The 14406-nt window shown below is 41.2% G+C and overlaps 1 protein-coding gene across 1 annotated transcript in view; it reads left to right on the forward strand.

Moving 5' to 3' along the window:
- The first annotated feature begins 9073 nt into the window (after positions 1-9073).
- The window catches only part of LOC122805774 (E3 ubiquitin-protein ligase TRIM33-like), a 206849-nt gene continuing 201516 nt past the window's right edge, over positions 9074-14406 (forward strand). Inside the window, exons 1-2 of the mRNA XM_044076041.1 lie at positions 9074-9172; positions 9272-9346. Coding sequence (XP_043931976.1) covers positions 9074-9172; positions 9272-9346 — 174 coding nt within the window. The remainder of the gene's footprint in view (positions 9173-9271; positions 9347-14406) is intronic.

Here is a 14406-nt window from a genome sequence, read left to right on the forward strand (position 1 = left end):
CTGTCTGAGCCTGTACATTCACATTTTTGTCATCTTCTGCTTCTCCTCTCTCCCTTTCCTTGACAGGAAAAAAAAAAACTTTGCTAGAATCTCCCTGTGTTCTGCTTAACTGTAACAAAAAGAAAATTACGCTAGTTTCCTGCCTTTTCTGTAAATAGTCTAGTCCAGATACAGATTTTCTATATCCAGGACTGTTTGTAAGCTCCTGAGGCCCCCAAGTCTTTCTGTGTTGGAGGGAAGCCTGCTAGCAGCTTATCAGTGGGAGTGGTAAGCACTAGGTAACCTATCTACCACATAAAGAGTGGTTTCTGGCCCAGAAATTGTACTTATTGGCCATTTGGGCAATTTTTCCATCTCTTTCAAATTTCTGATTTAAAAGCCCGCATTTGCACTTGTTTCGTTCCTGTAACTTGTCTAGTTCAGACACAGATTCTTAGTTTTAACACTTGGATTTGGTTATTCATGCTCAGAACTTCTTGTAAGCACTAAATAAGCTACAAATTAGAACAGCACTCAACCTTCCCTTATTAACTAGAGGAAAACAGTTTTTGTACTTTCCTCACTTGCTTAGAGAAAAACAGCTCTTGTACTCATTTTCCTCACTTGTCTAGAGGAAAATAGTTTTTTATTCAGGCATGTCCAAGGGTCAGCGCCCAGTGTTGTCTCCTGTCTATCTGCTTAATCTGGGCATCTTGGGGCAATATAGCAATTGCCTCGTGTATACAGACAACCCTCTCCTACCACCCACACTACAACCTGTGAGAGATGCACTTATCTAGCCAAACTGGAGGTAAAGCTCTCTAACCAAGACTAAACTTGACAGTCAAGAGGAGAAGGTAAACACTTGCACCACACCACACTCATCACATAGTCCCACTAAACCTGCACCACCAAAATCCACATATGGAAACAAAAAAAACATTTGCGGAGGCTTTCAATAATAATCTGCTCCAGCAACAGAGACCTCCAAAGCAGAAACGCAAGCAACCTCCAACCCTCCCAACACAACCCAAATTAAACATAGCCCACAGGCTCAGTGTGCCACTCAGCCACAGCCCATAAGGTAAAACAACGTACTCAAAACACTAGTCATAGGTGACTCTATATTCAGGCACACTGATGTCCCACTCACCAGACTAAACAAGGAAAAAGGTTACTGTCAGCTGGCTGTCAGGTGTCCGGATTCGCCACATAACCCGTGCACTCAGGTCACTCCACAAGTACAAATATGACTCTCTCATTGTCCATGTTGGTGTGAATGACCTGAGATGTACCTCCCTGGACTACATGAAAAGAGACATGGAAGTGCTCTCTGATCTTGTAGCCCAGGGGGTTAGGCCCTTGCCCTGAGTAGCATCCTGCCATCGCCCAGAATTATACCGCAGTACAAAGACAAAATGATTGACTTCAACAATTGGCTAAGCTTCTGGTGTCATTCTAAGGGGATCCAGTATCTGTCTGCCTGGGATAACATAATCGACAGACCACTATGCTTTGCCAGAGATGGCCTGCACCTGTCATCCCTGGGATTCCGGATACTGGGCTAAGGCTCTTGCCACCCCTATAGTGCCTTTATTAGGCAAGGTTCAAATGACAAATTCACCACCATAACAGGAACAGGAAGCAAAAACTGAGGGTAATGCTACTCAATGCTAGAAGTCTAAATCTCATAATGAACTCCCTCGAGACACTCCTTAAAATGGAGAACATCGATATCTGTGCAGTGACTGAGACCTGGTTCAAGGTTCCAGAAAGCACCCCTGTATTACCAGGCCGTAACTCATACCACACTTTTTGGCCACCTAACCTGGACCGGAACACCAAAGTCAGAGGTGTGTCCATATTCATTAAGGATATCCACACCTCCAGGCTAGTTGCTCAGCATAATGCATCCGAGGTTATTCAAGTGCAACCAAGTCTGGGAAAAACTGCAATCCAAATTGCAGCTTGCTACAGATCCCCCACCATGCCCCAGGATTCCCACTTCTCTTTTCTTGATATACTGGAAAGTATTAGGGTTCAACCAAACACCCTAATAATGGGTGATTTCAACTACCCAACCATTAACTGGAAAAACTACTCATGTACCAACTCCTTCGCTCAACGCTGTCTGGAATTCATAAATTCCAATGCCCTGGATCAAGTTATCCACACCCCACCAGGGGCAACAATATCCTAGACCTAGTCATCACCAACATGAGTGACTGGTGTTCCACACCTGAAGTCAACTCCTCGTTGGTCAGAACCGACCATAAGCTAATCACCCTAGATATCTACATCCCGCCCCCACCCCCCATTAAGGAAACCATGGTAAAAACATTTCTCCAAAGCCAACTTCATGCTTCTTAAGACAGAAGTGGTGAACTTCATGACACCCATACAGATGGACAATACAGTTATGACTGCTGAATCCTACACAAATGAACTCTATAAGCACTTAAATAAGTGCATGGATCGTGCTATCCCAAACAGAACCAAGACGCTATCCTCCAAAAAAAAGGAAGCCAATCGGGTGGTCCCCTGCAATAAACAAACTGTACAACAGAAGGAGAAACTGTTGCAAAAGAGAGTAAAATCCCATCAGTGGAGGAGTTCACTGGTCAGCCTCAGTAAGAACCTGAAATCCCTTATAAGATCCTCCAAAGCTAGCTACGAAAACAAAATTGCCAATGATTCTGGGGACAACCACATTCTATAGCTATGTCAAGAATCTCAATGGCAACACCCAGATCTGCTCTGCGTTGCAGCACAACGGCATGAAAATTACAGAACCAGCTGATATTGCCAACATCCTGGCAGATAGGTTCAGTGCTAACTTTACCCCTTTCTTACCCTCTAAAGGGCTCATATCTATACAGGAAGAATGCAGAGTCCCTGTAATCACAACTCCATAGGTAAAAGCCATAAATACAGCATCCATGGGACCGGACAACATCCCAGGCTGCGTTTTACACGAACTTCAGAACGAACTGCCTCCCCACTTAAGCACCATGTTCAGTCATAGCCTCACATCAGGCTTTGTGCCCACTGAATGGCATACAGCAACAGTTATCCCACTCCACAAAGAGGGAGCCACCACTGATCCCAGGAGCTATCGCCCTGTTAGCATGACGAGCCTGGTCTGTAAGGCCATGGAACTTATCATCATGGAACTCATAACAAAGACATTGGTAACCTCCAAACTCTGGACCTCAAACAGTTTGGGTTTGTGAAAGGCAGATCATGCCTCCTGAACCTGATTGACTTCTTTGAGGCAGTCACCAAAGCCGTAGACGAGGGTAAGGTGGTTCACACAGCCTATCTTGTCCTCACCAAGGCTTTCGACACCATCCCCCATTCTGGAATTATAGCTAAACTCCCTAAACTAGGTATAAATCCCTACGTCACAAGATGGGTTGCCAACTGGCTCACTAACAGAACCCATACTGTAAAAGTTGCAGACTCCAAATCTGACTTCAAACCAGTGACAAGTGGAGTACCACATGAGTCCATGTACCTCTCCTGTTTGGTATTTACTTCTTTGAAGTAGAGGCTAACACAGAATGCCTTTGGCTAACAAAGTTCGCAGATGACTGCAAACTAGGAGTCATAGTTGAGTCCCCAAATGATGTGGACATCCTACAGAAGGGTCTCACTGAGACAGATGCCTGGTGTCAGAGCCATGGCCTCAAGCTCAGTGCCAAAAAGTGCATTGTCATCCCCTTTGGTAAAAACTCTGTACCCATGAACTACCACATAAACGCCAGTCTACTTAACGCTGAATGTGTGATGAGACCGTGGGACCCAGATGGACAGTAGTCTGTCCTTTGATAATCACATCACCACAGTAGTCAAGAAATTCTGTGTGACACACCTCATCACAAAAGGGTTCTCATCCAGGAAAAAAAAAGGTCATTGTTCCCCTCTACTCGACACTCATTAGACCTATTGTAGAGTACAATGCCCCTTTTGGAATGTACCTCACAAGACATCTGACAGTAGCTGGAAAGGCCACAAAACGTACCTCACAAAGAGGTTTACTGGCCTCAAACAGATGCCCTACACTGACAGTCTCAAAAAAACTCCAGCTTTACTCTGTATCATATCGCCTACTCCGAGGACCTCTCTGCCTAACATATAAAGCTATGTTAAACCCAGAGCTGTTAGACATGTTACACCTTACGAAATCCCAATCCCTCTGAGCTACACGCTGTAGGGACCCTAAACCTTGTCACCACAGTAAACAGGACATGCTGGAAGGATAGATTCCTTCCCAGAGACTTCCTATACTCTGGAACAAGCTACCCATCTATGTCAAGCAAAATTCCTCATTAGCACTCAAGAAGAATCTTGATGAGTGGATGGGAAATAGGAAATACACCCCGGGGGTCACTTCTGTGGCTCTGCTCGACAGGTGCACAGGAAATTAACTTTCTTGGGTGGCGTAAGCCAGGGAACCTTGTTGGCTAGGCTTACTTAGGGCCGTTAGCCTAGTACCTACCTATGAACCTATAAAGAATGTATAACTGAGGAGGTTCTTTGTGTTTCACTGTTGCAGTCTTTACTTGTGGGATTTCCTGCTTCGGAAGCAGTTGGTTGGCCCGACTCAGGTGGCAGATGCCATACCCTGACATCAGTACAGCTGGTATAAAGGGAGCCAGCCAGTGCCATGACCTCGGTCTTTATTACTGTTGGAGCCCGATGCAGTTGTGAGTGCATCAGTTGGTCCACACTGAAGTGAGAAATCTTCTAAAGCTAAATACCCCCTTAGGGAGCTCTCTTTCTTACCTGTGACTTATGTCAGATAAAGTTTATGGTAAACAAATCCTACACAGAGACTTTCATACCTTGTGGGTCGCTTGTTTAGGCCCAAACCACGATGTCCCTAATTGCCATTAGGACCCACTCAACTAGGGCCATTTCCAACTTCACAGCTTTTCTTGGGGGGGGGGGGGGGGTACCTTCTGAAAAAATTTTGGAAGTAGCTACTTGGTCATCGGTGCATGCCTTTACCAAACACTACCACCTGTCAGCTTTCTCCAAGTCGAGAGCAGGATTTGCAACTGCCGTCTTGCAGGGCATCCTCTCTTCTCCTTAGAGCACCTTCCACCCTCATCTTAACTTTGGGAATCGTCCCATAAGTTAGGACTGCAACAGTGAAACACTCAGAACATAGTACAGTTGTGTACACTTACCATAAATGTAGATGTTAGAGTGTATTCACTGTTAGTCTTCTTTTCATCCCTCCATCCCCTCTGTTCTCCTTACATTAACAGCTTCTTTCTCTGCAAGGATGTCCTACAGGCCTCCTTTCCTCTAACTTTGTCCTTGTTTAAAGTTCGTCTGTGGGGCTCCTACCTTCTAGGGACAAGAAAAAACTGATGTCATGGTGTCGGCTGGCTCCCTTTATACCCAGCTGTACTGATGTCAGGATAAGGCATCCGCCAGCCCAGGGAGGAGGACGTTTTTATACTCTGGTAGTTGGGCTGACCAAGAGCTTCTGAAGTAGGAAATCCCATATGTCAGGACTGCAGCAGTGAATACACTCAAACATCTGCATTTATGGTAAGTGCACACAACTGTACTTTATTATGTTGTGAGGAATTACTTCAACATGACCAGTTTGTGGCACGGCACCTGTCAGTGGACATGAACAACAACACACTGCTGACAAGACAGCATGCCAGTACTAATAAATAGTGCATAGAATTTTAGCTGGGCTGCATATATAAAATCATGTACTTGGTGCTGGAATCAGTTTCTTTACTTCAGAGTGTGTGTGTGTGTGTGTGTGTGTGTGTGTGTGTGTGTGTGTGTGTGTGTGTGTGTGTGTGTGTGTGTGTGTGTGTGTGTGTGCATTCTTTGGCTTCATAGAGATGGTGATTTAGGGCAGGAAGTCACTCCAGTCTGGCAGTCAGGTCTCACCCCTGCTACAGTCATGTGGTCAGTGATATTGGTGGGGGGGTGCTAGGGCAGATTGTACATATGAACTGGATTGATGGTTGGCTGTGAAAGAACAAAAGTCTTGGAACATAAAAACAAGAATTCATCTGTTCATAGACCACCTTTTAAATTGAAGTCATCTCGCCCTTTCCAGTAAAGTGACATCTGCCATGCAGAGCGCTCTAATAGGAGTACTTTAAGCAGAGATTTTCCCTGCATTGGCAGAATCTTATGTTTGTTTAGTAGTGGGGTACTTTGCTGTAATATTGGCTGGGTTAAGATTTTGCATCTGGATGGTAGGTGCCTGATTTATTTATTTATTTATTTTATATAGAGGTGACGATGCAAGTACATACCCATGTCATGGAGGGAGTTTCAGAATCATATCGCCCTTTCATTTGAGAACAGGAGATGTCATGCACAAGAACTTCAGTAGTAATTTGTGAGAAATGGTGGGGTGCTGTTCTCTGTCCCATTTCATAGGTTCATAGGTTCATACTAGGCTATCTGCCCGAGGGCATTTACAAGCCTAGCCCATAGTTTTGTGGCTTACGCCACCCCTTTAGTATGGGGAACTATACCCATTATTTTGCTGTATATGAAGGTCATGTACAAAAAAGCACACTAATATTTGATAGTATGCTGTGTACTTCATAGATGCTTTCTTCTTCAGCTGTTGCCTGGGGGTCACAGTGTAGATTGGTTACTCAAACATTAAACTCCCTTGCAGAGGAAAGAACCATCCTGGTAAAGAGCTTTGTCTGGAGTGGCATGAAAGTGTGTTTGGGGTGGAGTCCAGCAGCAGTGCTGTAGCTGAGAAGGAGCAAAGGGATAGTCTCCCCAGGCTGCAGACTGTTAGGAAATGCATTCATCACTGTTGAAGAAACAGTGACCATCCACTAAAACAGTAGTGTCAAGGAGCTATATCAATGCGATATTGACAGCTACAATGTATGCACAGTAACTCAAATGTGTATATATGGCTAAGATGTGCTAACCTGAGAGAATTCCAGGAAAAATTGTTTGAGTTTCTCTACTCCTTAGCTCTGGTCTGGGTGACCAAATGGGGGCAGTGCCTAGGTCACTAGATAAGAAGTCGGTCACCCAAATTAGGTTGTTCTGAATAGTGTTTTAACTGTATAGGTTTGGTTCATTGGGATGTTTTGTTTACCATACACACAAGAATTGAGAATGCGGTGACAGTGTCTTGCAGTAACCCTTTTGGAGATGGCTGTTAATTACATTGGCCCTGACGTTGATAATTGCTACTGGACAGTAAGCTTAATATTTAGGTCTCATCTAGGTATATCTCTACCCAAATCAGGTATGTGTTTGAGGTTTGGAGTATTGTGGTAGTTGATTTGTCTTTGGTTCCCTGGGAGATTTCCTTGTCTCAGTCTCCCCATAACTGCTGTCACGATTAGTATCAGTAGCAATGCTTAAGTGGTTTTAGGATCGCCAGACTGTAGGTGGAATCTCCAGTGTTTTCTAGGTGATTATTTTGGGCTGTGGTATACCAGCGATTCTTTCAGTGGAACTGTTAGAGGGTTTGTATTTTTCCACTTTTGCTATTTTCAAGTAGGGAATTTAACTGCTAGCACTCTGCTGGGCAAGTAGTTGGATGGTACTCTGTATTCTAGGAATCCTTAAGGTTAGAAATCCATTTGTAGTTTAGGGAGTGGGATTAGAAATATCATGCCATCTGGATCCCCCTGGGTTAGATTTCTGTTCTTCAGATGTTTTGTATTTCATCCTTCATTTGAAGTGATTTTGCTTAAGAACCATTTGATGACAAAACCTGAGGCATGCAGGTTATATAAAGTAGTCTACAGACCTTGTGTTTTGCTAATTGATACTGAGTATAGTTTGTTTTATAGGCAAGATCACATAAGTAGGACCTTTTGCAGACTTGCAAGGCTGCTGGTTTAGTGTTTTGTCATCTTTTTGGTGCTTAGTATTGTTGTGTTAGGGGGCGGGCATTATCGAAGGAAGGTGACCTTAATTTTTTTTGGTGGCATGATGGTCATGTAGTTATCACTTGAATGCTGCCCTCTTTTAACTGGCATGCAGATCAGCTTGTCAAATTAAAATATATCCCGTGTCCACCGATTTATCCAATACATCAGCTTCACCTTTCTGAACATTTCTATGCCCCCTTCTTACGTCCATCTTATGGACTGTGGGGCCTTTTGGCTTGAACATTGGAACATTTCCAAGTCTTTCTGAGCAAAAACCTTCTGGGCTCTAGTAACACATCTGGCTTTACTCCATAAATAGTTACATTAATTAGACTGATTTCTGGTGTTGACATCCATCTCATGTGAAGAGGAAAGGATTTACTGTAATCATTTTATGCTTTTAGGCTGGCTGTTGAAATAACTTATTGATGTTTTTGGAGCATTTCTGACTAAAGTTCTTTACCTTCATGCAGTCCCTAAGAACTTGAGCATGAAACTAGGTAATTAGGTAAACTAGTCTGTCTGCCTTTCAGATAAGCCGTAGATCCTGTTTCAAGAGCTTAATGTTGCTGTGAACTCAAGAACTGGTGACTTGTTTACATACAGTGTGTCTGTATAGACAAATAGTGCACATCACTCTCCTAAAGACATGCTTCTCTTCTGCACAAGAAGAAGAATTTTGTTGATCCGGTGACGTGCTATAAACAAGTACAGGTTGATGTGCTAGTCGAAGTTGTACTTTTACATATGTTGCTTTGTTTCTTCCTGCAACTGCAGTACTCAACAGCTGTTTTAATTTATAGATAGCTGGTCTAACTGATGTATATATTTGTTTGACTTGTATGAAGGGGCTGAGTCTGCACAAGAGTGTAAATAAATAAGTGTAGCTGTTACAGCTGATTGTGTAACAGTTTCTGTGATGTGTATTGTGTAGTCTTGTTTGCCTTTAGTCTTAGCAGTGGCTGAAAAGGGTAATGAGAGCCATCTATACCTGATTAACCAAGCTAAAATAAATTTAGGATGCTTTCATGTGTGTTCTTAGAATTAACATTTACATTTCATTGGATTTTTATTGGGCACTTATTACAAAGTGGAATAACTATAACATTCTAAAGGTATATTACTCAATGGCTAAAAAAGGATATTTCTGGAATTCAAGTACATTTTGAGAGAGGATGAAGTATGATCGCAACATGACATGCAAGTTAAAACAAGTGACTTGTATTTACTATGCTCATTGTATGCGCAATAAGGTTATAATTCACTTTTGCTTTGTGGTACAAATTTTCACGGTTGGTCATTAATGTAAATTTCTTTTTTAAAATAATTTTATATTTATTGTGTACTAAGAAGCATCATTTTAGTGTATTTTTTTCTTTTTTTTTCCCTAGAAGTGTGAGCGTCTTTTACTTTACCTCTATTGCCATGAACTTGGAATTGAATTTCAGGAACCTGTTCCAGCTTCAGTGAGTATTCTTGTGTGAAGTATGGTTTAAATGTGAAGGATCTAGGATTGAGAGAATTATACATTCATTTCAGTGGATTGTAGAAAACAGACCCATCAGCTGTGTAGTGTTGTGCTCTTTTGAAAAGAATGTGAATTTAAATTTGCCAGTATGGTGCATCATAAGAGGGCAATCTTCAAGAAGCTTCTCGCATATCTTGACTTCCCCCACTACAGCTGTTTATATGCAGCATTTCATTTTCAGCAGTCCCGATGGTTGCTGCCATTCTTTGTTTTGTTTACTGGGAAAGTCCAACAGCGACAGAGCCCAATTTCATCGGAGGCCCAGGGAGAAGTGCTCCAGACGCAGGTCTTTGGAATGTGGGAGGAAACCGGAACACCCGGAAGAAACCCACACAAGCGCAGGAAGAACATGCAGACTCCACACAGAAGGCACCCCATCAAACCAGAGAACCTCTTGCTGTGAGGCGACAGTGCTAACTGCTGCGCCACATTAGTAGCCTAATCTCTGTACTACCCAAATTAAAAAGAGAGAAAATACCCACTTAGAAAAGTTTGTTTCACATGTATATATAGATATTGCATAACAGTTTGTTGTAAGTTTCTATTGATTTCATCAGTACTCTTATAGTTTGTGTAGCTCACCTATCCACTCTAAAACTGAAAGCACGTATATGTTGATATTCTGTGCATTATCAGTGCATCGGAGTCACGCTGTCTTATCTTGACTTAATTTCCTATAGTCCAAAATGGCCACAGTGAATGGAATGGAGTATTGTCTTTATTTTTGTTTTACAGTCTGTCTTCATCCCAGAGTGGAATTTGGATCAGTGTAAGTTATAGCCCAGCTATCATAAGCAAGAATTTATTTACGTATAGTTCCAGTGATAATGCTGGAAATCACTACCTCTTCAGCTTGTCCATGAAGAAGCAGTGTCTTAACTGTGCAATTATGATTTTTGCTTTTTTATGCTTGTAAAAGTCTTACATGGCTCGTTTACACTTTCTAAAGGGGAGGGGAAGAAAGAAAGTTGTGTTGAAAGCTGTAGTGCCTAAACATTTGCAAGGCAAGACCCTTCCTCACTTTTGCTAGTTGTAACTGTTAAATTAAAAGGAAAGGGCATATAAAAAACTAAACAAACAAGCCCTTGTGCTTCACCAATGAAAGAGCTGAGATAACAGTTAGAACTAAACAAAGTCTTGCAACCAACAGCACTGGGGCTGAAAAATAACTAAAACAACAAATAAACATTGTGTTTTTGTTCTTTTAGTTCCTTTTCGGCTCAGGTGCTGTTGGTCACAAGGGTTTGTTTAGTTATAACTGTTATCTCGGTTCATTCATTGGTGAAGCACAATTGTCACTTCAAATAGTAAGGCATATATGGTAGCTACATGTAATTTGTGATGCGGTTATTAATTTTATAATTAAGTGAATAAAAGCAACAAAGTGGCTAGAAATGAGCATATCCACAAAGAGGTAATTGGGAACTTGATTTTTTGAGGAATGTAAAATAATCTGGAGACTTTGTGTGCTAATTAGTACTGAGATGTTAAAAATTCCAGAGTACATTGTTAGAAATATTGGGAGAACAATTGGTTGTAATGAAGAAAATCATTCTTTTTGAACATAAAGTCTAGGATCTGAATAGTCCAGACATAGTAAGTCCTTACTAAGTTTAATTCTTTTGGCTGCCAAAAAAGTCAAAATCTAAGCCGTCTGTAATTCAAGTGCTGGCAATTGTAAAGGAGATAAATGAACTTGAAGCAGGATCATTAAAAAAGGGAATGAGCGAATTACATAGGAGGAATGGAATAGACTTTTTGTGGTAACAATACAGGAAGAATAGTGTTCAGGAGGCGTGACATTACTTTGAAGGCAGGAAGTGAGCCATTTGATGTTGAAGTGAATGAAGATTCTTGAAATGTAAAATGTGTGAAAATAAAGGAAATGTAACGGTTTGTTTTCTTTTCTGTTATTGCACATACACCTATGTCACATGTTAAAAAATGTCATATTTAATAAAGATGCTTTAAAAAGAAAAAGAAATGAACATGCATGTTTAGTTTCCAGTTTATGTATCAGTTTGTTTGCGTACTGTTTTATGCAAAGCACATATTAACAGCTAAAATGAAATGCTTTTTCCAGAAAGCTGCTTTTAGAAATTAACAGTTAGTGAAATTCTTCCAGAGAGTTACTTGTTGGGGAAATCTGTAACACTTAAATGATATTAACAAGACAGTCTCAGGTTGTAAATTTTTGGGCAGTGACCAACAGTGCAAACTTTAGTGTGTGATATCTAGCGTATCGCATGCAAGCTGAAGTAGTCCTTTCTGAAGCTGTTTAAAATTCAAATAGGAGTAATGGTTGGACCTTCATGAAGTGCATCGAAAAAAAAACAGTTGAAATGGGGAAGGTATTGAGGGTTTCTGGAAGCTTAACTTGCAGGTGTGATATGCTATAGTTTTCCTTTAAAGTAGTTTTGTGCAAGTCATATCTCTCCACAGGACACTTGAGCCTATGTTTTTCTGTTTTGGAGAGCATTGCAATTTACAGGGAACTTTTGGCATTCAGTCCACAACCATTAGAAAATGCTTATGACTGTTTGCGATGTAAATGTGGAGCAGCAGTCAGAAATGCAAAAAGATGGCTCATACTTCCCAGCATTTCCTTTCCAGCTTGAATTGAGTTGCGAGTTTGAAGAATTCCTAAGAGTCAGCAGTAGGTCAGTAGGTAATAATGGAGGCAGGTGGAAAGCATAACACTTTCTCAAAAGGTAAGGCCATTATTTTTTGCCATGGGTAGGTCATCTGACATCAAGTCTTAAAAAAATTTAACATGACCAAAATAATATGGTTAGCCATTTCATGTCGCACTTCATTTGTGTGTTGATTACATTTATTAATTCTGTCTTCGTGTGTATTAACTTTGATACTCTTCTGATATGATGTCTCCGTATTTAGCAAAAACAATAAAAAAAGAGTACATGAAGCCATGCAGTCTCGCACTTGTTTTCCAAGCAGAGGATAAGGGCCTCTCTGTTCTAGTATCTGCATTAATTTCTACAAAACACCTGAACGTTTCCAGCATGGAATGGACTTAAAAGCTATACATATACTGGACACTATCCTGCTCTGTGGACTTAAGGTGTCAAAAGGGTCATAGAAATTATAGGGTGTAGAAGAGATCTTAATGCCTGCAAAAGATGTACTCCCTTTTTTTCACTCAGCCCGTAATTTAGTTAACCAAATAAACAAGCTCTAGGGAAAACAAGCTGATCAGAAGGTTTTCACAAAAAAATTGTGCATCAGCAGTTGGAATGTCTCCATGGCAGAAAGAGAGCAAAGGAATTCCAAGCCTTCCTTCATGTTTTTGTAAGAGATGTGTACTTCAGGGGGACTTGTACATATTTTATTCAGTTGTCTTCCTTCTGTGATACTTGAGCTGTCATACTTGGTGCATTCAGTCTTCTGAGCTGACAGCTACAGACAGACTCTGAAACAACTTTGCTTGTACATCATGGAGGACCGCTGTATAACCACATTCTGACAAAGGAACTAAACTTGTGATATTGCATCTTACTTTTTTCAGGGCCCTGGCCTTATCTGTAAAGGCCAACCCATTTGCCATGAGGAAAGGGAAAGAAAGGTATTCAACCAAATCTGCTTGCAATTGAATTGAACTTTTGCCCACAGAGTAGCCAACATTGATAGCAAGGAATTACTTTAAATTTTCTGGATTCCTCAGAGAGTGGGCACAGTACTCAGGACCTTTTCTTTTTCTGTGCTCCTTGAGGACCAAAGACTCTTAGAAACTTTCTGTCGATAAAAAACTTTTGGGATGAAAAATAATTATTTTTTGTTTTGGTTTTACCAGTGGTACTTGACATGTCTGACTGTGCTACATTAAAGTAATGTAAACTTTCCTTGCCTTATTACTGCTGTGCAGCACTTTTTGTTTAATGCTTACTTAGTCTTTGAGTTATCGATCTGTTTTTAATGTAGTAATAAATTCTCTCTTTATACAACTCCAGTCTGGTGCATAGTAGTCATTTTAACTGTTAGCTTGATGTGAACATAGAACAGTAGGCATGGTAAGAGGACGGGTAAGTGTTAAGCTAACTTGTTCTCACCCACGGATTATTGCGTAGCCTATTCTATAGAATGATTATAGCCTGCCTGACTGTTCTGATAGCATAACAGGCGTCATAGCTGCTAAACCTTACTGTGGTTTGCTTCAAATTAATATATTGTAGCATCTTCCCCAGTGGTTTCTGCTAACATGGTTGTTGGCGAGTTTGTCAGAGTCAGCTGATGTGTCCATGATGTCAGTTATTAGGATTCCACAGGAGAAATTCATTTTTTTTACTTCAGTCTGATCATCAGCAGAGTTTTGATATTGAAAGTTGATGCTAAGTAGCTGGAATGAGTGTTTGTCCAGGTCTGGCCTGTGGAGCTCTTTGTTAGTTCCATACTTGACAGTAGGGCACAATAGTTTGGAATCTGATTGTCATCACTGACTCCCAGTTTCGTATCCCTACCTGATATCATTGCTCAACAGATTCAGATTGTCCCAAACCTTTAAATGTGCTGTGCTTGATCTGCAGTGATTGAGGTTAGATACTGCCAGTGGCCGTTTAGTCCCAGGTCTGTCGCAGTAACAGATTGCTGCAGTACAGTGTATAGATTGTGAAGCAAATGCCCCATTATTTTTTCACTTTAAATTTTTTTGCAATCCTCTTAATGTCTAGACACACAAGAATAAGAGAGAGAAGAAATCCCTAATTTGCAAAGTTTCCTTCACAGGGAATTAGGACAGGTCAGTGTTCTCTAAAGCTGAGTGCTTGTGGGGCAAACCATTGTGCAGAGGAAGAAAACACTTCCAGAAGTGATGGTATTAGTGGCATAAAACAGTGGAGAGTTTTACAGCTTATTAATGTAAGATTGAGTATGTCTTCAGTTAGAGGTTCACCATATCAGAATTTGGTCTCAGTGTAAGCAATGTTTGCACTGCATGCTTTGGATTGCCTTGCAGCTCATAGTCATCAGAAATTCCCACTTCCT

The sequence above is a fragment of the Protopterus annectens genome, chromosome 7.part0, assembly GCF_019279795.1.
Source record: "Protopterus annectens isolate FY-2018-M chromosome 7.part0, PAN1.0, whole genome shotgun sequence".
Classification (NCBI taxonomy): Eukaryota; Metazoa; Chordata; order Ceratodontiformes; family Protopteridae; genus Protopterus; species Protopterus annectens.